The sequence below is a fragment of the Culex quinquefasciatus genome, chromosome 2 (genome assembly GCF_015732765.1).
Source record: "Culex quinquefasciatus strain JHB chromosome 2, VPISU_Cqui_1.0_pri_paternal, whole genome shotgun sequence".
In the NCBI taxonomy this organism is placed as follows: domain Eukaryota; kingdom Metazoa; phylum Arthropoda; class Insecta; order Diptera; family Culicidae; genus Culex; species Culex quinquefasciatus.
This window is the reverse complement of record NC_051862.1, coordinates 201,327,736-201,353,699: the sequence shown is the minus strand read 5'-3', so window position 1 is coordinate 201,353,699 and position 25,964 is coordinate 201,327,736. Positions and strand designations below refer to the sequence as shown.

At 33.9% G+C, this 25,964-nt stretch overlaps 1 protein-coding gene across 1 annotated transcript in view; it reads right to left on the bottom strand.

Annotated features, from left to right (window-relative positions):
- Positions 1–25,225, bottom strand: part of LOC6036134 (dymeclin) — a 44,389-nt gene extending 19,164 nt beyond the window's left edge. The window contains 3 exon segments of the mRNA XM_001846175.2: positions 23,618–24,242; positions 24,303–24,728; positions 24,874–25,225. Coding sequence (XP_001846227.2) covers positions 23,618–24,242; positions 24,303–24,728; positions 24,874–25,016 — 1,194 coding nt within the window. The 5' untranslated portion in view covers positions 25,017–25,225.
- Positions 25,226–25,964: the final 739 nt, after the last annotated feature.

The window sequence follows — 25,964 nt, the reverse complement described above, 5'->3', positions numbered from 1 at the left end:
AGAAACGTCTTTTCCGCTAAAACAAATATATCACCTCCCAAATCCTGCAATGGGCAGCGACAGTGTTACTCTAATTTAAATAAAGAAGCGATCTCAAGAGAACTTCATGTTTTTGTAGATGCTTCAGATAGGGCCTTTGCTGCTGTCTGTTGTGCATCTAAATTGCACAACTATACCTTTTCGGGTATATTCCTTAGCGTAGCGGCAATCAATGATTGCACAAAGCACGCGTTGCAGCTGTCGCTAAGGGAATGACAATAAATTAAGTCTCGATCTCGAAATCTTCACGCATTGATGCGTGGGCCAACCAAAATAGATGACCCATATTCATAGACAACGATGCGTGGATAATACAAGAAGGGACGTAGGTTTGCGCAGGTTAGTTTGGAGACTGGTTAGAGATAGTTTGAGAATAAAGGGGCTGCGCGTGATGCACAGTCAGTCTGTTCTGGGAAACCAGCAAGAGTAGATCATTTAATATCACATCCTGGGTAGTCTCGAGATATAACACTGGTGCCGGAAAAAAATGTGAAAGTAGTGAAAACAAAACGCAGTTTATTAAAGATGACGACCTCGCGATGACAATGGACACGAATGGTAAGTAGAAAATAAATAATAATAAGAAAACAAAAGTTATACATTTTCAGCAATAACTTTAAAAAGATGGAAAATTGGTTCAAATTAGAACACATCGAACCATTTGACGGTTCGGTGCAAAAATTAAAACCGTTCATTGAAATGGTAGATCTATTCCACAAAAGTACTAAAACGGAAGCCACAAATGAGAAACAATTCCTAACAGTGATTAAATACTGCAAGCTCTTGTTGTGCACACGGATTGCACAACTTTGCATTCTTAGCGTAGCTCCAATGAATGGTTTGCGTTAATCACAACGCACGCATTGCAGCTGACGCTAAGGGAACGGACGATAAATTAAGTCTCGTTTTCGTAACATTCACGCATTGATGCGTGTGTCAAGAAAATAGGTGACCCATTTTCTAGAACATTGATGCGTGGATCAGTAAAAATAGACTAAGAGGATTACCCAAAAGCGAGGGTGACGAAGTTAACGATTCCGTTAGTCCGTGGTGCAACCTGTTGAGATGCATGGCATGAGTAAAATTAGATTAAGTGATTCCTAATAAATATGCCCTGCTCCGAGGAATCGGAGTCAGTTATGTTCGAGAAGTATAGTGAGTCAGTTCTTCCATATCACAAGTCCCAAGAAGATACAACACTGGTGTCGAAGTAAAAATTTAAAGTGTTAAAGTGTTAACCGAAATCAAGTGATAAGTAGCTCAAAAGAAGAGAGCAAGTAAAGTTCTATCAAAAGTTTACAAAAGAAAAAAGTTAAGTGAACAGTGAAAACCAACAAAACATCGGAAACTGCAGCAACAACAACAACATCAACAGGTTAGTACCACTCTCAAATAATTGACCAAATTATTTTTTTTTTGTGAATTTATGTGAATTTATATAAACTTATTGAAAAATTATCTTGAATTTAAGTTTTGTTTTGAAAAATATGATTTTTAATGAGTGATACTACTCCAAGATTACTCAGATCTGGTATAGTACCAAAAAAACTGTCATTACCAAAAAGTGACGAAATAAAATTAAAATTAAAAAGCCCTTTAGAAACCTTATTTAAAAGGAAAGTAAAGAATCAGGGAACTCAAACAGATCCTGAACTAGATCCAGAAACCGATACTTCAAGTGAATCTGGATCAAGTGAAAAAAGTTTTGTAATTAAAACACCAAAAATGGCATCAATTAAACTGGAAAGTGTCCCAATTTTTGATGGGACTTATTCAAAATTAAAACAATTTGTAGAACTAATCGACGTAATTTACGAACTTGAAGATGGCAAAGATAACGATAAAATCTTTGCCAAAGCCGTTTTTTATTTACGTTTGTCCGAGTCAGTTCGGAACAAAATAAACGTAAATTTTGAATCATGGAAACAGTTGAAAGAATTGTTGGAAAATCAATTCAAGCATGATCCAACAATATCTTTCAAACAGGCAACAAAATTTAATCAGTTGGCAATCATGGAGACTGAAACACTTTCGCAATTTGTCGATAGGTTAATCGACAATTTAGAAGCAATCAGATCGTCAAGTGAAAGTGAACAGAATTTGTGGCGGCTTGCTGAGGAGCAAGCCATAGAAAAAGTAAAAGAATATTGTCCGAGGAATAGTCGGATAATATTAGGAAATCCCTCTTCTTTAGAAGAGGCCAAATTTGTTTTAGAAACCAAAGGAATTGGTCAATCTAAAGTGACAAAGAATTTCAAAACAGTTGAAGAATTAGCTCGTTTAGAATGGCAATCAGAGCCAGTTAGTTCTCAAAATTGTTGGGGTGCTCCAATTCAACAAAATTTTAAAAATAATTACAGACCTCAAGGAAATTTTAGATATAACAATCAAAACAATTTCCAAGGTAATTCCAGTTATTTTCCACGATATCAAAATCAAAGATATCATGATCAGAGATATCAAAATCATAGATATCAGGATCCAGGATATCAGTTTCAAAGATATCAAAATCCTAGATATGAAAATTCAAACTTCAGAAATAATTTCAATCATAACAACAATCACAATCACAATAATCATAATAATCAAAATTTCAGACTACCAAATCAAAATTCTTACAGAAATTACAATAACCAAAACCAAAACGGTAATCCATTTAGACAAAATTATCCTAATGGTCGAAATTTTCAAAATAATGTTATGAACACTCAAAGTTTTCCTGCTATCATGCCTAACAGTGAAAATCCTGAGACTGTTCAATTTATTGACAAAAAGGAATATGAAGAATTCTTGCAGTTCAAATTGCAAAAAAACTTGTAAATAATAGTGATTTATTCTGCGTCACTAAAAGAGAAATTGATAAAAGCCAGAAAATCAAAAGAATATATTCATTTAATATTAAAAGTTCACCAATGAGCATTCATTTCACAAAAAATAATAAAAAACTTAATTTATTAATTGATACAGGTGCAGATATAAGTCTGCTTAAAGCAAGTTGCTTAGACACAGGTGACGAAATCTATTTGAATGAAAAGTTTTAGTATCTGAATTTCTAACGGAATTCTCCAAACATTTGGGACTATGAAAAGTTGTTTTTCTTTCCCTAATGGAGAATTTCATTTCAAATTCCATGTAATGAATAATGACATAGGACTTTCTAAAATTGATGGAATTTTAGGAAGGGATGTCATGTATCCATTAAAAAGTATTATAAATATGAATGATAAAACATTCAAATTAAAACATAACAATGATGAAATCATTTTTAAAATTCAAGAAAGAATCGAAGAAAATACGGAAAATACTATCAATGAAAATAAAAAGATAATTGAAGAAGATAAAATTTGTAACAAAGAAGTTTATGAAGATATTAAAAAAGAAGAAAACAATGATGAATTAAAAGATGATGAAATAAGTTAAAAATAATGTTCTCAATTATTATGAATCTGACGATTCCAAGTTAAACGTATGCGACGATACCAGGCCAGTATCCGAAGAAAACGAAATTGAACTGAATTGTCATAAGCATATTAATATGAATATAGCTAATGAAGTTGTCTATTCGGAAGATAATTATTTATTAGATGATTGTTCGAGAACTGAAAACATATTAAAAAATAAAAATATACACTCAGATGAAAATTATACAATGAGAATCTCTATACTAAAAAAAGAAATAAAAATCGATCCACTATTGAATGAAGAAGAAAAAATATCATTAAAAAAGATTATTGTTAAATATAATGATATATTTTTTATCGAAGGAGATAAGTTATCATGTGCGGATGTAGTACGACATGGTATAAATTTGTCGACAGATAAACCAATTTACGTAAAACAATATCCACTTCCACAAATTTACCGCCAAGAAGTGGACAAACAAGTTTCAAAAATGCTGAACGACGGAATAATTGAATCAAGCACAAGTGCTTATAATAGCCCATTGTTGGTAGTTCCAAAGAAGTCGGATAATGGAGAGAAAAAGTATCGCGTAGTTGTAGATTTTCGTAAATTAAATGAAAAAACAGTTGCAGATACTTATCCAATTCCAAACATTTCAGAAATTATTGATCAACTAGGAAATTTTGAAATTTTGAAATTAAATATGTCTTTATTGAACTTTCTTATAATAATTACATTTCATTTACATTCTAAGTGGTATGGCTACATGCTCTTCATCTTTGTTATATTTTTCGTTTTCTTATTAACTGTTCACATTCATTTATTTACTTCAAATTGTTTTACATTTTTGCATTAAATCGAATACATTTGGGTAAAAAAGAAAAAAATCGCTTTAACAACTAATCCTAACTTAAAACTAAAAGTAAATTCATTGAAATATTCAAAATCATTATAACGAGTAAACTACGAACTGTATTTTAAGATGAATGCTCCAAGCGTTCGTACTTGTTCCTGGCGAGTTTTGCAACCACGCAGTGTTGTTGTCATCTCGATGAAAATGTTCAGAAGTTCTTGTGGTGAAAACAGGTCACTACTGCCTTCATTCGTTGATGCTGGTTGGTTTTCCTCAGTTGCTGACTGAAGCCTGGAGGTGTTGTATTCTCTGCAACTCTTTGCCGCTGATTCAACGGCAATGGTTGCAGATTTGGAACCACTCGAACAGATCCCGCTCCAGGTGACGCCAAAGCAGGAAAATCCACGTCCGTGAAAGTTGGTGGTGTTTTGCGACGATTTGGTTGGTGCCTCGTCGTCGCTTGCTGCCGAATTTTCACAAACTCAGCTCGTTTTGGGCAGCTCCGATTCTTGGTAGAATGGTCGCCGCCGCAATTGAAGCATTTCGCTTCGATGTTCTCGTTGATTGTTTCGCAAGCTTGAGTTTTGTGCTCACCTCCGCAGGTTGCACAACGACTCTTGATGAAACAGTTCCTTCCACCATGTCCAAACTGCAAACAGTTCGAACACTGCGTCACGTCACGGTGCACTGACGATAACGTTCCCAAGTCACGATGATGTTGAAAATTGCCCGAACTGCTTTCAGCTCAGACGGCGTAGTCGATCCTTTCTCGAGATGAACCAGGTACAGTTGATCACGATACTTGATGTCCTTGTTGTGTCTCGTCATCTTGAAGACTTCGATCACGTTCAACTTAAGAGTTTTGAGCTCTTCTTTCAGCACACTCACATCCATGTCGTACAGGCCTCGGAGGACCTGTTTCATGGGGCGTTTACCTGGATCGTCATGGCTGTAGTATTCAATCTTTGTGTTGTTCAGAAATCCCGAACGTAGTTGTAATCCTTTCTGGTAGGTAGCAGAATTTTGAGTCCATCAGCACACAAGCGAATGGAAGCTCGTAAAGCACCAGATTTGATAAATCCGGTCAGCCACTTTCGCACCGAATCCGATGACGATGTTTTCACAAAATGGGTGGCAACTTTTCCCGTCGTTCAAATTCTTCCTCTCGCTCACGTCCACAGGGAGGGTAGCGAACTGGTTTCCAGACAATTTTTGAGCGTCCTTGCTCAAACTGCCTGGCTTTGCAGGTAGCGCTTCGGCATTCTTTAGCTTCTTCAAATCTGCCGATCCTGCTGGTGAGGACCGCCTCTTTTTCTTGCCGTGAGGCATTTTTGCACTTTTTAAGCACTTTTTTGGTTTGTGAGGGACGCACGTCTGACTCGCTTCTCTGCTGATCGCAGACTGAACTAGGAAATTCTTCGTTTTTCTCATCTTTAGATTTGGCATCTGGTTACCACCAGATACTAATGGACGAGAAAGATAAAGAAAAAACCAGTTTTTCTACTAACTTTGGAAAATACCAATATGTACGAATGCCATTTGGTTTGAGTAACGCTCCGAGTACTTTTATGCGTTATATGAACAATATATTTGTGGGTCTTCAAGGCCACAAATGTTTTATTTACCTTGATGATATTATTGTTCATGGCAAAACTTTAGAGGAACATAATAAAAGTTTAGAAGAAATTTTCTCTGTTTTAAGAAAACATAATTTAAAACTTCAACCAAACAAATGTCATTTTTTAAAATCTGAATTAAATTATTTAGGACACATTATTTCCAGTAATGGTATTTTACCAAACAAAGAAAATATAAAAGCAATTGATAATTTTCCCATTCCAAAAACTGTAAAACAATTACAATCATTTTTGGGTATGGCTAATTACTATAGAAAATTTGTTCCAGAATTTGCAAAAATTTGTCTACCGCTTTATAAAATTTTAAAAAAGGATAATAATTTTAAATTTGACGATAACTGTTTAAATGCATTTAAAATACTGAAAAATAAATTGATTACTCCACCAATTTTACAATTTCCAAACTATACTAAAATATTCATCATCACTACTGATGCGTCACAGTATGCACTGGGAGCAGTGTTATCACAAGGTGATGACATTGATCTGCCAATTGCGTATGCAAGTACAACCTTAAATAAGGCCGAAGTAAACTATTCTACTATAGAAAAAGAACTTTTAGGCATTATTTTTGGAGTACGGCAATTTAGAACGCACGTATTAGGGAGAAAATTCATTATTAGAACCGACCATAAACCATTAGTCTACCTTTTCAATCATAAAAATCCTTGTTCTAGATTGATAAGGTCGAACTGATGGAATATTGCTATGACATAACATATAAACCAGGTTTAACAAACGTGGTAGCTGATTGTCTCAACAGGATTCCATCAGAAACATTAATTGGAAATTTCAAAGAAGATGAATTTGAAGAAAATAAAATTTTCAAGTTTAACTTATATGTTCACTACACAAAAGTACAAAAAATGAACCTCACAAATTTAATTATATCTAAAGTTGGTGTCATAACAAGAAATCACAGTAAAAAAGATTTTCAAACATGCATTGAAGATAAATCTGATGCCCTATTTGCTTTTACCAAAGTGGATAAGATTTCTGAATCTTGTGTTGCTTTAACTATTAAACAAGTAAACAAAATAGATGAAAATATTCCAATTTTAAATTTGATAACAAATAACTTGGTAACTATAACCGTTGATAAAACATACCAGAAAAACCCGGAACAATTATTTAAAAAAATACAAAATTTAAAAGAAATTCTGGAAAAATTAAATAAAAATGAATTATGTTTTGAAAAGAATGATCAACATGTATTGAAATTTTCTTTAATTTTGAAAATGCTTAAATATGTTTTTCGAGATACTAAAGTTAAGCTATATTTACTAAATAATACAACGGAATTCAATCAACAAACTTTAACATCCCCGGATTCTCTTGAGGAAATACCAAAAGAATTTAAAAAACAAGAAACAATAAATAATGACAGATTAAATCAGTTAACAAATGAATTAAATTTGTCAAATTTTAATGAATTAAAAAATAATTTTGATATAAATAAACTAAATTATAAAGTCTTTCAAAGCCCAGTAACGCTAGAAAAAGTTTCAAACAAATGTTTAAAAATATTTTTTAAGATTGTCCAAAATATGAATCATTCTAAACATTACAAAACAATTTGCAAAAGCAATGAAGTAGAAATTGAAGTGATGGAAGGATCACAACTTTCTGTGGAGGATATTTTTGAAATTTTACTATTTATTCGTAATTTCTGTTCAACAAACTATTTTAAAAATATTGCTATAGACTCTTTCCCAAAATGTTGTTTCGAACACGAATCTGAAATAATCAAATTATTAACTAAATACATTTTTAATAACAGCAACATTAGTATTATATTAATACAGAATACAGTGAAAACTATAACTAACATAGATGAGATAGAAAATATACTCCATTTATTTCATAAATCAAAACTAGGAGCTCATACTGGTACAAAGCGAATGCTTAAACGAATTCAAGACTTATATATTTGGAAAAATATGCGTAAAGATATTGATGCATATGTGAAAGATTGTGTAGAATGTGCACGATCAAAAATTAGAAGAAAAACTAAAATGCCAATGGCGATTACGACCACGGCACATAAAACATTTGAAAAAATATGTATGGACATTGTTGGACCTCTGCCAGTTACAGAAAAAGGCAATAAATATATTTTAACAATACAAGACGATCTTAGTAAATTTTTATTTGCTTTCTCCATTAAAGATCAAGAAGCTATTACGATTGCTAAAGTCTTTGTTGAAAAATTTATTTGCGTGTTCGGAGTACCTAAATCTGTTTTAACAGATAATGGTTCGAATTTTATATCAAATCTTTTCAAAAATGTTTGCAAACTTTTAAATATTAAAAAAATAAATATAAGTGCTTACCATCCTGAATCTAATGGGGCACTTGAAAGAACACATCGCACTGTTAAAGAGTTTTTAAGAGCTGAAATCTCCCATAAGCATAAGGATTGGGATACGCTTTTACCGTTTGGTTGTTTCGCTTTTAATACAACTAAACACACCAGTACTAATTTTTCTCCATATGAATTAGTATTTGGGAAAAAATGCATTTTACCTCAGACATTAATAAGAGAACCAGAAGTGTATTACAATTATGAAGATTATTTGCTAGATTTAAAAAACACATTACGGCTAACTCAAAATGAAGCTAGACGCCAATTGATCGAGAATAAACAATCTTCAAAAGAATATTTTGATAAAAAAGTTAATCCAATTAATATTGAAATTGGGGACAAAGTGTATATTGATAACATTGCAGTGGGTGTTGGTCAGAAGTTACAACCTTTGCGTAACGGGCCATATGAAGTTATCGGAATGAACTCAAATGAAACGGTTACTTTAAAAATTGGAAATAAAGAGTACAAAACTCACAAAAATAGACTATTTAAACCATAGATAGTGGAAGGTTGATAAAAAAAAAAAATGTTAAAACGCTGTGCTTACGAATAAGATGTAATCTAAAATGTCTTATCCGTATGTATTGCGAAGTAGAAGTACCTGTTATTTATTTTTTCTAAGTTACTGATATTATTTTTTTTTCTTTCTCATAGCAGCAGTTGTATGTTTGTTTTTCTTCTCTTTTGTTTTGTGTCATTTTTATTTCAGAAATCATGTGGATTCTACTTCTCCTAGTTGGATATACGTCAGCATTAGACCTTAGTTCAACAAAACTGGACAAATCAGGAGCAGTGCTGGAGAGAATTCCTAATGTCGCTTTTGTTAAACAACATCTAAAAATGGCCACGTATGTCGATCTGGACAAGCTGAAAGAGGAAATGAAATTTGCACAAAACATGACTGTCATGACGAAGGATGCTTGTGACAAAATGTTGGCTGTTAATATATCAAAAAACTGTGAGTATGAGTTGTCATCTTTAGTGAGTACATGGGATAGTGTATCTCATTCAATTAGTATTTTTAACAATAAAGATAAACGTTCTGCTCCTTGGTTGGGTGTTGTCGGTAAAATAGCAAAAACTATTATCGGAACTCTTGATGCTGATGATGGACTGTTTTACGAGGAACAGTTTGCGAAAGTAAAAAGCAATGAGGATCTTTTATTAAAGCGTATCAATAAACATACAATAATCTTAGATTCCATTTTTGATTTGTTAAATAAAACTAATACGCCAACCTAATTCAAAAATTTTAATAGTAAGCTTGACCATTTTGAAAAATCATTTTCTGAATTTCAAACAAATGTTAAAAATGAGTTAAAGAGAATTAGCGCAGAACTCGTATTCAGAGATTGTTATGCAATTACAGAATCTGTTGTTTTAGCATTAAAGTCAAAAGTAGATCTTTTAGTTACACTTCTTGGAGGAGATAAAGATCATTTAAATCCATTTTTATTTTCACCGAGTATTTTATATAATAAACTAAGTGAAGCAAATACCTTTATTCCAAAAAGTTCTAAACTGCCATTGCCAGTAAGTTGGGCACACATTTTTGAATACTACAGAATTTCGACAGGATCTCAACATAGATTCGGGTCTTATTTAATTTTTACAGCAAATATTCCATTGGTACATAGCGAGTCTTTCAACGTGTTTAAATTAACTCCTGTCCCGGTTAGAATTGAAAACAACAAATATTCAATTTTTAAATTTGACAATGATATTTTGATCGCGGACAATGACATGAAAAAATTTTCAATGATGGACACGGAACATTTTGAACATTGCCAGCATGCTGAGAATTTAACTTTATGCCCACATATATTTATTATGAAAAGTAGTCCCTCTTGTGAAACGGAGATCTTGAAATTTTCAAATAATATCGAAAAAAATTGCAGAAGATCCATTATTCAAATTGACAACTTATTATTTATAAAATTATTCAAAACAAATTCATGGGTTGTTGTTAATCCACAATCGGAAGTTGCGCATTTGAACTGCTTAGATTCCAGCAAACCAGTCCAGTTACGGGATTCTTCTATCATTGAAATAAAAGCCAACTGTAAATTAATTTCAGAGCATATTAATTTATACCCTGCTCAAATGATAGAATCCAATATAACAATTTATTTTAATTGGAATCTTAATTTTTCCAAAATTAATTTCAATTTTTCTTCTGATTTTAACATTGATTCAATTGAATTTCCAAAAATTAATGTGCCAATTATTAACATGAAAGATGCTAAAACATTAGCAAATCTTGGTAAAGATATCGAAGTTTTAAAAAAAGAGAAAATCGAATTACAAAATCTAAATAAACAAAACACTAGCGATTTTATTATTCAGACTTCTAGCATTTTGTTAATATTTGCCATCTTTGGCTATATAATTTATGATAAATGCATAAGAAAAAATAAGACAATTAATATCAATACAATAGAGATGCAAAAAGAAGAAATACAAGAGAAAACATTGGTACCGTTTAGAAGAAAAAAATAGTAATTGTTTTTGATTATTAATTCTTGCAAAAAGAAAATTACATAAATATATTAGTTAAGGAAATATTAAAAAGTTTTAAATTTTTTAGACCGAACGCACTTTAAAAAATTTGAAACTTAGAGATATTAAAGTATATTAAGTAATGGAATCAAATTGAAAAAAGTTGCACTCATGATGAATTCAATTAAAAAAAAAAAAAACACGGTTATGAATTAAATATAAGAAAAAGGTCATTAGGATAAAAATAAATGGAATCTGTAAAAAGTTGAGATTAACAAAGAAGACAATTATTTCGGCTAGATCAATAAAAATGTTTGTAAAATGTATACTCAAAATGATTGAAAAATTTGTATTCAATAAAACTAGTAATACTATTCTCAAAAAAAAAATAAAATTGAAATTAACACTTATTGTTAAATAAACATTAGTATCAATGAGAAAAAAAGAAGGAAGAAGAAAATTTTCAACAAATTGAGATCAATGTTCATCAACGTGGTTTACAAGATATATGATTTTAGGATACATTTATTACATATTTGTTACATTTATTACAGACAATAATAAAATTATGAAATTATATTTTTAAAACAATATTTATTTTAATAAAAGTACAAGTTAGTTTATAATCATTAATGATTAGATAAAAGCACACAAAAGGAAAAACATACAATAAAAGGATTTATAATTATTTGAGTGATTCTATGTTCACTGGTCAGATAGAAAAGGAAATTCGAATCAAATGTTACATATATATATATTTTTATTTTTATTCCCACAAACTAAACATAATTTCATAAAAGACAGTAAAAAAAATGAATAAAACATGAATACACTTTTATAGAATGATAACCTAATAACTTGATATTTTAAAACACTATTAAAAACAGATTGTAAAATAGAAGAAATTCAGTAAATAAACCATTTATTTTAACAGAAAAAAAATGTCAAAAAAAATATTTTAAAAAACATTTTTTGTATTATTTAGCAAGACAATTTAGTTTTTATAATTTTATTTCAATCAATGTAACTTTAAAAATTAATAATAACTTGAAGATAAATATGATTATCATAAAACAAAAATACTGGAAATTAGTTAGTAACATTCATTTATATCGGTAAAAAAAAAAAAAAAAAAAAAAAAAAAAAAAAAAAAAAAAAAGCTGTAAAAGAGTTTTTTTTTGTTAGGGGGAAGGGAACCCCTTCGTCGTTAAACGCATCGACAGTGCAACAATAACACATCCCCGCAATCTACAGAACAACAATAGGACCAAGGACAAGACCAACAACTGCAACAAAATCGTAATAGTGGAGAAAATCATTTTCGGACGACTTCGGAGATTCAACGCATTTTCAACGCCTACATACAGCCATCCTGATCAACCATAAACATTCAAAAGTTTCAAAACAAATACAATCAAAACATTTTTATGAATAAGCACATTACCAGATAAAAAATACATTCTATAGCCAATTTGCACATTACATCTAACTCAGCTATACGGGAAATATTTATATTAAAAGAGAAAAAATGTATAATAGAAACCACTGACAAGTATAATTGTTTTATAACTTGAGAATCAAAACTAAATGACCATATTATTTACACTATCTATAAATTCCATAAAATGAAGAAAAATAAGAAGAAGAAGAAGAAGCTAAACAAAAGAACACACACAAGTGTATATACATATTCACTAACACGAACTCAAATACAATCAAATACAACATTTATGATAATTTAAGGACAATGCAGAATAACAATTAGGTTATTAACCTAATTCACTTTAATTCCTTTTCCTTAGTATCCATCCCGAATAAATTGTGTCCTACTAACCCCGAGTCAACCGCGGGTAATCGGTTTCCACCATTAACATTTAGTTTTAGTTTAGTACGTAAGTAGTTTTAGGAAATAAATTGAAGAATGCAGAAAAATACATAAGCCAGTAAAGAGCATATAAGAATACCCAAAACAAATTTAAACTCAGATGTTTCTCTGAAAAAAGTCATGTCAAGATATTGACCCAAGTAAAAGAAAATTAAACTTGTAAATGCGTAATATTGAAGTAGAAGACAAATTTCGAATTTGGCATACAAAAGGAATATGAAGACGTATTATGAGATAAAGAGCAAAACACTGTATTAAGGAAAATCAGCAAAGCATAGTGCGAAAACTAATGTAACATTTATTAACGAGTAAACATGCAGCCTTCTTTCGGAGGGGGTAGTAATGTTGTGCACACGGATTGCACAACTTTGCATTCTTAGCGTAGCTCCAATGAATGGTTTGCGTTAATCACAACGCACGCATTGCAGCTGACGCTAAGGGAACGGACGATAAATTAAGTCTCGTTTTCGTAACATTCACGCATTGATGCGTGTGTCAAGAAAATAGGTGACCCATTTTCTAGAACATTGATACGTGGATCAGTAAAAATAGACTAAGAGGATTACCCAAAAGCGAGGGTGACGAAGTTAACGATTCCGTTAGTCCGTGGTGCAACCTGTTGAGATGCATGGCATGAGTAAAATTAGATTAAGTGATTCCTAATAAATATGCCCTGCTCCGAGGAATCGGAGTCAGTTATGTTCGAGAAGTATAGTGAGTCAGTTCTTCCATATCACAAGTCCCAAGAAGATACAACACTCTCTGAAAAAATTCAATCAGAAATAAAGAACCATTTTTTCCAAACTTGGAATGATCTCAAACTGTTTTTACAGGAGAGATACAAACCAAGCTTGAAACAAATGCTTGAGCTGCTCGACTCTGTTAATTCAATATCAGTCAGGCAAAATGAAACGCTTTCTGAATTTATTTTCAGATTAGACCAAAAACTAATACAAATTAAACAAAATTGTGGCCATGAGTATGAGTTATTTTACGACCATGCTATGGACAAATCCGTATGGAAAGTAAAAGATTTGCTGTCCACAAACGCGATTTTGATTTTAGGTTCGGCTTCTACTTTAGAAGAAGTTCGCAATTATATTGAAAAAGTTTAATCTCCACAATCTAAAAATGTTTGGAAAAATTCAACCAATTATTTATAGAGCCCAAAACGAATGGGTGAATAAACAAAACATCTTTCACAATTGGTATCAAAAAAAGTCAAGATCTCAGAATAAACAACCCTAGTTATAAGGGCAAATATTACAATCGGTTTTCTACTGGAAAAAGATCCAATTATTATGATTACAAAAGTTATAAGTGGAATAATATCAACCATTATAATGAAAACAGTATGAACAAACTAATCGAAAAAGCTGAAACGTATCAAAACGATTTAGAAAAAATCAAATACAATAATTACTATATGCAAACACGTGAAAAACGACAAGCGACACAACAAAAGGAATGTAAGGACATAAAGGAGGAGCCAAAAATAATTGAAAACAAAATGCTATCAAAAGAAGCTCAATACAAAATACATACAACAAATAAAGGAAACAATGAAACATCTAACAATTTTAAGTTAAAAGAATTACAAAGTTATGAAAGTCAAAATGGCATATCGAAAAATATTATAAATTATAAATCGTATATAAATGTTACTGAAAACAAAGAAAACATTAAAAGTGTTGAAATTAGAACGCACCAAATTCAAAACGAAAATCAAAATAAAAACAAATCCAATAAAAATGATTGTAAAAGAGAAAATAATCTTGAAAATTATGATGGAGAAAATGAAGTCAAGGGTTCAAAAAAATCAAAAAAGTTAATAGGAACTGAAAAATATAAGAATAAACTGAATTACGTTCAAAACAATGATAAATACTTGTATAAACAATATTTTGACTTTATTGAAAATTTAGAAAACATGTATTGTTAAAAAAAAATCAACAGCTGCAATCATAACATAGTACATCTTAACTATACATTGTGTTTATATCTGGCCAATATAAACATTTAATGAGGAAGACCTACTATGTATTGATCGTAAGAACATAATACTTGAAACAAGAACAGTTGCTAAAGAAAAAACTAATGTCCATACCAAGACTGGAATTACAAGCAGCTGTACTTGGTACCCGCTTAGTGGAATCAGTTAAGAAGGAAATTCGGTTAGATTACACATCTATTACATTTTGGTCTGACTCTCGTACAGTACTTGCTTGGATTAACTCTGAACCCAGAAACTACAAACAATTTATTGCCCACAGAATCAGTGAGATACTCGATTGTAGTACCGCTAAACAATGGAGATGGGTTGAATCCAAAAATAACCCGGCAGATGAAGCCACCAAGACTATAATTAAAGATAGTATTTGGATTACAGGTCCTGCCTTTCTACATAAAACAGAAAATCATTGGCCATTGAATAAACAAGAAGAACAAACAGATGAAGAGATAAACCCTGTTCATATGATAAAATCAATCGAAATCCCTAATTTCAGTTTTATAAATGAGGAAAACTTTTCCTCATGGAAACGAATCAAACGATCCGCGGCTATAATAATTAAGTTTGTAGAATGGATACGTATTCGTAAGGATAAACGCAAATTTGATGCATTCATATCAGTTTATGACTTACAAAAGGCTGAAAACTTGCTTCTAAGGAAAGCTCAGTGGAGTGAGTTTAGCAATGATATGAAAGCACTTATTATTGAAGAAAAGGTTCCAAAAGATAGCTCAATTCGAAATCTCACTCCTTTCCTTGATGAAAACGGAGTTTTGAGATTTCGTACAAGGTATGAGAATGCCAAGGTTCTTCCTTTAGGACCTACTTTACCAGCGATTCTTCCCAAAAAGCATTACATTACCCGTTTAATTCTTATGTTATACCATGAACAATTCTTACACAAAAAAATGGAGACTGCAATTGCAGCCATAAGACAAAAGTATTGGGTGATAGACATACGTGCCGTAATGAAAAGGATTAAAATTGGATGTCAGAAATGTAAAAACGATAATGCGAAGCCGATACCTCCAATTATGGCTGCACTCCGAAGTGCAGATTGCATGTAAATGTTAAACCATTCACATATACCGGAGTCGATTATTTCGGGCCTATGAATGTATCGATTGGACGAAGAGTTGAGAAAAGATGGGGATCTTTGTTTACTTGTTTGAATACAAGAGCTGTCCACATTGAACTGGCAAACGCCCTAAGCACAGACGCCTTCTTCTTATGCCTTAAAAACCTAATTCATAGAAGAGGTCAAATCTTACAATTATATAGCGATAACGGTACTAATTTTGTCGGGGCAAGCAACGAAATAAACAGAATCAAGCAAAGATTGGCTGGAGACGGAATCGAATGGTTTTTCAATCCTCCCGCTTCTCCACATTTTGGAGGAGTTTGGGAAAGGATGGTTAAGGAAGTTAAAAGTTTGATGCCATCGGTTCAAAAGACTATGCCTGAAGATGAGCTTCGATCTTTACTGATTCAAATAGAATTTATAATCAACAGTAGGCCTCTCACGCATATCCCATTGTATGATTAAATAGCAAATTTATGAGTCCAGAAGGTAGGGACAGAGAACAAATATATGTTGTAGCAAGACCAAGCCAGACCCAAAACACTTGAAGTTTTATGGGTTTTTGGTTACATGTTTTAGGAGAAATTTGAGTCGTAAAATTCGTCGTAATTTTTGTCGCATGAAGAAGCGACACAGTAGGAGACACGTGACAAAAATATGAGTTCAAACAAACGCTTGCTGCGTGTTAGGGAAAAACGCCTAAAAATATGTAAAGGCGGAAGATTTTAAACAACGCGGCGAAAAGTCAGAACGCATGATGCGAAGCAATCTACGCAGGAGTTAAAAGAGCGAACATTGTAGCGCATGCGTCTTGGCTTAAGCTGAGAGGAAAATAGGAGAGGGAAGTTCCATTTTTCAGAGAGAGTTGAGCTGATGGCAAAGGGACGAGAGAGTGTTACGCTCAGGTTTTTGTAACACACTCTCTTGTGTCTCGGCTAATAGCTTTTTCTCTACTCTGATTGGAGCTAGAATAAAAAAGACCCCAAACTGAGAAGAAATTAGAGGGGCAGTATAAAAAGCTAAGTTTTCAAATATTAAGTTGTCTTCTAGTTCGGTGTTTCAATTGTGCAAGTGGCACGAAGTTCTTTTTGAGTAGAGTTAAGTATTCATTTTGTAATTTCAAAGTTTTCTAAAGAAAAATAATATAGTGATTTTCTGTGTTTAAAATTTAAAATCAAAAGTGTTTACTTCTTGCAAAATAAGAACAAAAGAACTCCTGGGTAGAAGTCCACCGTCGGTCCGTTCGTCGTTGACAATTCGTTTTACATAAAAAAAGAATTAGAGGTAGTGATACAGAGGAACAGAATTTATGCCATAATTCAAATTGTAATATGCAAAAAAAAACTTCAACCGCATATCACCACGAGACAATTGGTGCATTAGACACAATCAACTTGAAAATGATTACGACTTCAAAAGAGAGGAAACCCCTTTTGGATTAATAGTTTCTACAAAGACCAAATCACCCGAACAAGGTTGCCATTCGTTGGAATGTCTATCATAAATTTCTCCTCTCTTACACTTTTGATTCAATTACAGTTTCTACCTCTTTGTTTGTTATTTGCTTTAAGTTCTGCAATATAATCGTCATAATTGATGAGCCATTCTACAATAAGGTAAAGTTTGTCATGGCAGAGCAACAGTTAAAAATCTAGTTAAGTCGGTTAAACTGACTAAACTGTAACTAATAGAAATCCCCGCAGTTGTATCGAGTCCGTTGTTTGCTGGACAAGGCGCACTTTTGGCGCAAATCAAACCAGTTTCAGAGAGGGTGCACCATCTGGACGCCACACGGACCAGCTCCGCCAGCCGCTGCTGGCGGTCCGTAACTTCACTTCACCATTCTAAACAAACAAACACTGCACACGATCAACACACGATGCTCGCAGAGCAAAAGTCGGACGAGAACTGATGCAAAAGGATCCGCCGGCGAGGGTTTTTAAAACGGGAACCGGGACAAGGAACAGGCAAGGATTGAGAGGGAGAGGAGGAAAGTAAAACCCGCCGTCAAATTCTGGGAAATTTTCAGGCAGAAAAAAAACCCGATCGTAAAAAAGGACCTCAAGCCTTTAAAGTTTTGCATAATTTCGGGGAAAAACAAATCCCAACGGAAAAGGAAAGGCGTAATTCTTCGCGATGCAGCAGGCGCTTGATGAGTTTTCTGAAGTCGTTTACAACCTCATTTTCAATAAAAAAACAAACACAAATTCAACCCAACTTTCGACATTTTCGGGAAAATGGATCATATAATTCTGATGACATTATCGTAGTTCTTCTTTAGCTCATAATTTGCCACATATTAGTGAATTTATTAGCCAAAAATAACTAGTTTTGAGGTCTGTTTAGAATCCGTGATCATAAATTACAAAATCCTTGAAAAAAATAAAAATTGAACTCATTTGGCCGAAAACTAACAATTAAACGTTAGAAAACCTTTTTTTACAGTTTCGTTACAAGAATCAGGTTTAAAAATCAATCTATTTTTTAGTCACTGATTCTTCAGGCCATTGCAAATTGTAATTCAAATTTCCCCTTCAAAAATTTCTTGAAGATTTAGGGGACAAGAAATCATATACTAAATTTTACATTAAACCGATGCAAATATTTTTCAAAGTTTTTGTCCCTCGGCTCTGGCCGGTCAAGGGGCGGGGGTCTCAAAAATAATAAAAATTGAAATAACAAGCCATTGTCTCAACAATTGATTGCAAAAAGTGTTTTGAAATGAATTTTACATTAGTTTAGTTGATTTGCAATCATTAGTTTTAAAACAATGTAAGATTTGACAAAAACAAACATTTTTGCGAAAAAAAAACGTTTTGCGATACTAAACATCGACATTTTTTTCAAAAAATTCAATTTATTTTTTTAAATCAATTCAAATATGCTTAAAAATTATGCTAAACGCAGAGGAATGCATTTTAAATTGGTTTCAGCTGATTGCACTTAAATTTCCATTGGAATTGTTAAGTTTTAAGAAAAAAAAATGTTTTGCCTCCTGATTTTTCGGGCCAACTTTGAAGGGGGTTGGGATAATGAGGTACCAGCCTTATTATTCAAAAAAAAAAAACTCGTAGAATCGATTGTTAACTATTCAGAATACATTGCATAATGCTTATTTTCATATTGTTACTAAAACAAAGACTTTTCAATCTCCTTAATAAAATAATTGTCGGAAAGTTTAAAAATACATATTTTTATAAATTCTTTGATAATGATGTATGTATAAAACATAAAAACATTTTGTGATAATTTCAACCTTAATTGTTTAAATATCCGACTTGAATTTTGAAATTTAGTTTTGTTTTTAATTTAGAATTAACTTTAGATTTTTTTTAAATCAAACCCAACATTTTTATTTTTGAAATTTCGATATCATGGTGAAAAAAGTTTAACATTTTAATTTTTTTGACAAATAGATATGATGTTTAAGAGGGACGAGCGATTTTGGGCCTTTTCTTTCTTCAAGGTTTTTCCCCACAACACACAATCGAACATTTTTTTACAGGCATAGAAGGAGATGGCGTTACATGAGAGCCGGCATCTGGAATTGCATGAGCAAAAGTGGAAACATGTGCTGAGCAAACTGACAGCGCCATGCCTCCTTTGATGAAGAGCACTGTCCACAGTAGAGGTGGGCAAAAAAAGAGCGAACGAAACATGGCTCACACAAAAAGAGCCGCGGTTCTTTTTGAGCCTCCGGTCTTCTGAAAGAACCGTTCCAAGATGGATTGATTTTAAAACTTTTGTATTTTTTGAAGTTTTATAGTTCATTTTATTTTCAACAAATTGTAGTATTGAACTAACATTTTCAATTCAATTCAAATATTTCAATGCATAAATTAATGCCAAATTTGTTAAAATTGTCCTAAGGTGTACTTTGGGATAAAAAAATATGAAATACAAATTTGAGCATTTCATATTGCTTAGCTTGGAAAATTTTACCAAAAATCTACTAAATAGCTCGATTAAGCTTTAATATTTAAAACTTTATTGATTAAATCGGAATGTAGAAAAGAGTTCGCAGAATATTTTCTCAAAATAATTTAAGTATTTTAACATTTTAGCAGAAATTAACGCAATTTTGTAAATTTTCCCCAAAATCTTAAATTTAAGTTTAAGTGCCGTCCAATTATTTGAACGTTTAGGTTCAAATAGAAATCATTGACATAAAGACTTTCTTCAAATAATGCATAAAAGTCCAATTAAAAAAACTTAAAAACTCACCTATCATAAAAATAGCCTTTTCATCAAAATTTTGAAAAAGAGCGAAAGAGCCGATCACAAGAACCGCTCTTTTTAATGAGCGAGCGAAAATGAGTGGCACCTAAAAAAGAGCGATTTTGCCCACCTCTAGTCCACAGCAATCCTATGCCTAACCAGCAGGATACAAATTATTCCGTTTTTCGAACATAATTTTTTTTCAAGACTGGGGTGGGTGCTCCTAGCCGAGTGTGGGTGATCGTAAAAATGCCATTTTTTCAACGATTTTCACAAAAACCACACTGTTCAAAAAATCTTATCTCTTAAACGGCTAAACCGATTTTAGTTATAAAAGGCGTTATCGTGCTATCTCGTTGTACGTCGCATTTTGGCGCTTCTGGAAAAATGAGTTTTTTAATGTTTGACCCGCAATGCACACCAAAATGACCACGTTCAGTTTAGCTAAGATTCATTGAACAAAAATATGTTCTATCGGTTTCAAGGGATTTAAGACTAAAAGTCGAAACACATCAGGTCGAATGCCAAAAGGTCGTAAAGTTGATAGAACATTAGAGCAGAGATGAAAAAAATAAAAATAAAAATTTTCGTAAATGAACAATGAACAAAACGAATAAAAATAATTTAAGTGATGCTAAAAATCATACAAAATAGGCATGTGAATATTCGAAAATCTGTATCTTGAGAAGGAATTACACTCATCCCTCATATTCGGAACAGTTTACAGATCGGCCAATGTTCAACAAATCATATAAAATCGATAATTGAACATAATGAATTGCTTTTACCTTCATGTGAAAGCTTTTCTTGCGATCTTTCGATTGATGTATAGACCGGCTGTACATTTTTACGTTTTATATCGGGTTATCAAAGAAAAACATTGACCCATGAAATCCACAAATTCGGAACACTTTTTTCTTACGGATGTAAACAAACTTTGGATCTCTCCAGGAGTACAGATTTGTAACAAAATAATGACTTCACACTCCGAAACCAATAAAGCTCATGCTTAGTAATGTTTTATGAATGGTCTAATAACTTTTTTTGTGAAAATATTAGTTAAATACAGGTGTTCCACAATTGTGGGAGGCACAATAACATCCCACAATCATGGAACAGGCAATTTGGAGGCAGTGTTTTGCTGCTCTGGATAAAATAGTCTTGAAGAGAAGTTTTTGTTCAAAAAGTAACACTTTTTCCAGTGAAATAGCAAGAAAATGTCCAAATAAAGGTCCTAAAAATAGTAGGGTCGAGAGAAAAGCTGCATTTGGCATGCTATTGACAAATTATCACAAAAGTGTTCCGAATTTGTGGGTGTTCCGAATATGTGGGATGACTGTATCTGATCGATGTCTGGTCTTTGTCAAAATTTAGGCTATGATTAGAACTGTTCAGAAACAATTGAACACGGAAATCAAATTCCTGATTTATTTTATTTTATAACTAAACGATAAATTTCTAAAATATGTAAAAAGAGTTTCGAAATTATTACATGTTCAAGAGAACAGAAAAGAGGCGCTAGGGTTTATACCGTTTTTAAGTAACAGGTACTTTTATTAGACAATTGGTTTCGGAAAAAACTTTTTTTTTCAATTTTTAAATTCTTTATCAGCAAAAAAATGTTTGAAGACCTGAGGAAATTTCCTACATTTTTTACTTTGGTGATCAGTAGGACTAGTGATTTTTCGCGATTTCGCGGAAGCCGCGTAATCCGTGAAATTTTTCCCTGGCCGTGAAATTTTCACGGTGCTTAAATGCCGCGAAATTTTAAATATTTCACTGAAAAATCGCTTCTCAGTACATTTATTTTATTTCAAACGCTTTACAAGCATTTCGGTTGTAGTTTCCAAACTAAACAAATATTGCTTGTCAGATTTAGAACTATTTTTTAAAGATATTGTTCATTAAAATATTGTATGTAATGCAGAAATTGATTCTACATTTCCAGCCAAATTTATTTATTCCTCAAAATTCCAAAAAGATTGTAAAAGAACATTATTAAACACTACAATGAAAGAAAACACAAAAAAAAAGTTGTTTGTTGAGCATTTGCATTTGCATTTTTATAATTTTCTGCAATAATCAACTGCTTTTATGAGTTTTGCCTAAAATTTATTCAAATACTCGAATTCCTCTATTGTTGAACCTAGGAAAACAAAAAATGTTTTATATATTGTTAGTTTTATGACGGTCGGGACCGTGGTGTAGGGGTAAACGTGATTGCCTCTCACCCAGTCGGCCTGGGTTTGATCCCAGGAGGTTCCGGTTGCAAATTTTGAGACGAGATTTGTCTGATCACGCCTTCCGTCGGAAGGGAAGTAAATGTTGGCCCCGGACTAACCTAAAGATTAGGTCGTTAGCTCAGTCCAGGTGTAGGAGTCGTCTCCCTGGGTCCTGCCTCGGTGGAGTCGCTGGCAGGCAGTTGGACTATCAATCCAAAGGTCGTCAGTTCGAATCCCGGGGTGGATGGAAGCTAAGGTGTAAAAAGAGGTTTTCAATTGCCTCAACAATCAAGCCTTCGAACACCTAGTTTCCTAGAGCTCATTTTTACATTATTTTGAGCAGTTTTTAGAGTACCGTGAAATTTCAATGTTTTGAAATTGGCATGCAGCGAAATTTCGATTTTTTGCCGTGAAAAATCACTAGCGCTAGTGATTGTGGATGGTCCCAAACCGGGAATACACGAATACCGGGATTTTTTTATTTTGTCCCGGGAATTCTTGAAATTGAAAAAAAAAAACAAATTTTGGTCTGGAAATTCAGATTTGGCTGAGGAAATAGATGAACAGTTGAATACTTAGTTATCAAAAAAAAACTTTAATGCATTAAAATTTGTATTCGACATAATTATATCAGCATTAATTTCGTTTATTAGGGAATTATTAAATCATTAAAATTTTAGTTTACAGATCCGCAAAATGCCTAGCACTTCAAACATTTTCTATTTAATTTTATTTATTTTTAAAAAGACTTTGTTTTATATTTACGAATGTTTATAATTTTAAACTTTAAAAAATCTGGAGCAAATCTAGACAAAAGTAACGAATAAAGACAGCTGTTCAGGCTAAATGTTTTGTTTTTTTTTTCGATGTTTTTTTATTGATTTCGGTTAAAATAGGAACAGAAAAAAAAATTAGTACACTGATTTCCAAATTAGCGGTAGTGACTTAAAGAAAATATGTTTTATATAAACATGAAATTCTAAACATATAAAAAATACATTGGATGTTATCATTTTATTTGATTTTGTTTCTTGTTTTTTTTAATAGAGAGTTTAATTTTTTTAAGCTGAATTTTTTTTAATTTGAATCACATTGGATTAAAAATAGTGGTTCATTTGAAATCCAAAGCACATACATTAAACATTCTTAATATTCATTCTTAGGTTTAAAGTGGAATTTGAAATTCAAAAGTAATTTAGAGCTATTTGGTGGTTTAAATTTTCTATAAAGATGCATTTTTTCTTTTAAATGAATAGAAAATTCTCTTTTTGGTCGATCAGACCTACTTTCCTTGCAAATAACTTGATTGGTTGAACTTGATTGAGCACCACCAATTTGTACCCCCTTAACTACCAGTTTCCAAACCCCACGACTTCCTTCCCCCCTATCATCATCTACTCACCAGCTGCTGCAGATTTTGCTGCGCCATCACGTACTTGTAGAATCTTTGGTTCCGGTGCAGCAGCAGGTACAGCAGCAGCGTCGTCTGGTCTATCGTCACGATACGGCACAGCGTGTTGTACAGCGACGAAAAGTCAATCTTGAACGTAACCGCCTGTTCCGGCTCCTTCGAGGAGGCGGAAGAATCCGCCGCGCCCTGCGAATCCGCACACCCAAACAAGCTCACCCGGTACGGATTGTCCTTTGTGGTGTAGTGGTTAGTCAGAATGAGGATCAACAGCAGACTCTGGTTCGCTAGCGGGTAGTGATCCTTGAAGGCCGCCGGAAGGTCGTGCGCGGTTAGGACGTCCGGTTGCTTCCGCGCGAACGTTAGGATCGACCAGAGGGACTCGGCGATGCCGAACACGAAGGAGCCTCCGCTGCCGAAGCCGAATATGGTCGCTGGGACTTGGGTCATGCGGCTGAGGAAGTGCAGCAGGGCGCTCATCAGCGTGTTGGCGTGCTGGCACTTGTAGATTGTTCGGAAGATGGTGGACTTTTCCGTGCCCTGCTGGGTGAACTGCGAGACCGAGAGCAGCACGATCAGGCAGTTGACCGCCTCCAGGTGAAGATGATATGTGAATTCTCTGCAAAAGGAAGGTAATGTCAAAAGATTGGACTAACAAAATCTCCTTCCCGCAACTTACTTCACCGGTATCACAACGATAATGTTGACGAGCGCCTCCAGGAACGTCTCGAACTTGGTACCGTCAATCAGCTTGGCCAGCGCCGTCCGCGTCTCGCCGGTGACCGTGACCGTCACAGCTTCGCTGCCCTGTTCCACCACCTCACCATCGTCATGCTGCTGAACTGGAAGTGCCTCAAAGTGCTGCAACAGCTGGTACTCGGACCCGGTTTCGATCATGTACTTCACCAGACAGCGGATGATGAACAGTGCGTTGAAGGCTTGCCAAATGTGAACGGTGCTTTCGGCGTCCGACAGGGCCAACAGCTCGGACACTTTCACCAGGAACACGTTCACCAGCGAGCCAAAGTTCCCCGAGGACAGATTGTGCGCTATGAAGCTCTGGCAGAGCGACTCCAGCCGGGAGTCCAAGCTGAGCTGTTCCTGGCTGAAAAGAGGTAAGAGAACGCAGACAAATTAGTAGAGTAAACAAACACAGTTTTTTTTTGGGGAAGTGGAAATCGCCTTTCCTTTCGCTGCTGATAACAAAATACAAGACGCAACATCAAAGTTTTGTTGATAAGCCCCCTCACCTATTGGTCGGCAAGTTGATGTGGTACTGCAAGAAGCTGTTCCAAAAGTCGTCGTTGTACGCCGGAACATGGTCCCTGCCGACGAACCGCTTCAGATACTCGTTTTCAGCCAGGTCGACCTGGCGGCTCACGTTCATTCCCATCTTGAAACTGCACTCTTTTCGACCCCGAAACAGTCCTCCACCCGCACACAGAACCACACACACGAAAGCCCGCGACGTTCCCCCGGACGGCGGCGTAGATTCCGACGGTAAATATCCGCACTAAAACGAAATTTCTACGGCGAATCGCGACTCTGGTGCCAGCACAGCTGCATCGAACACTTTTATTTTTTGATGACGTTCGTTTCGCGAGAACTGTCAGATTGAGTCGGAGTTACACGCAAAACGGACATTAGGTATAAATTCCTAATTTTTAGTATTTTTTGAACTTATGTTCTAGCTTGTCAAATTATACCTAAAAATTAGTATTTTTTTCTTCCTAAAATTTAGGATTTTTTTAGAACACTGAAGTACTTCTTAAAAATTCCTAAATTTTAGTATTTTAGTTCTAAAATTGCGATTCACGTTTTGACAAGTCAAAACAAAATAATTTCGTGGCTGTGAGTTGGTGTTCCGCAGTGCTGCTGAAAACTAAGGAACTTTGGCAAGGTAAGTTTTGTGCAGGAAGAAAAGTGGCTCTCCGGTTCTGCACGGAGAACGGAACCCGGAGCATCCTTGTTAGAGGAAGTGTGGCTCGCGTACTTGTGGAAGAGGAGGAGGAGGAGGACGGAACCTTCAACTCCCGGCGGAATTAAAAAAGCCGCCACTTCCCTCTCGTGCTCTGGAGGACGGATCTCGGGACGGATATTTGCGGAAGAGCTGGAAAGGGGAAGTATAAACGGACCCCAACCGTGGAGATTGTGCGACCGTGGCGATTGTGTGAATGAAAAGTTGTATCGAGTTTGAGTTTGACGAACCAATTTTTATCTTTTTGTGATTTGGTTGGACGTTGCGGGTGTGTATATGTATGCGTTTGTGGAAGTGTTCGTGTGTGTGTGTGTGTGTGTGTGTGTGTGTGTGTGTGTGTGTGTGTGTGTGTGTGTGTGTGTG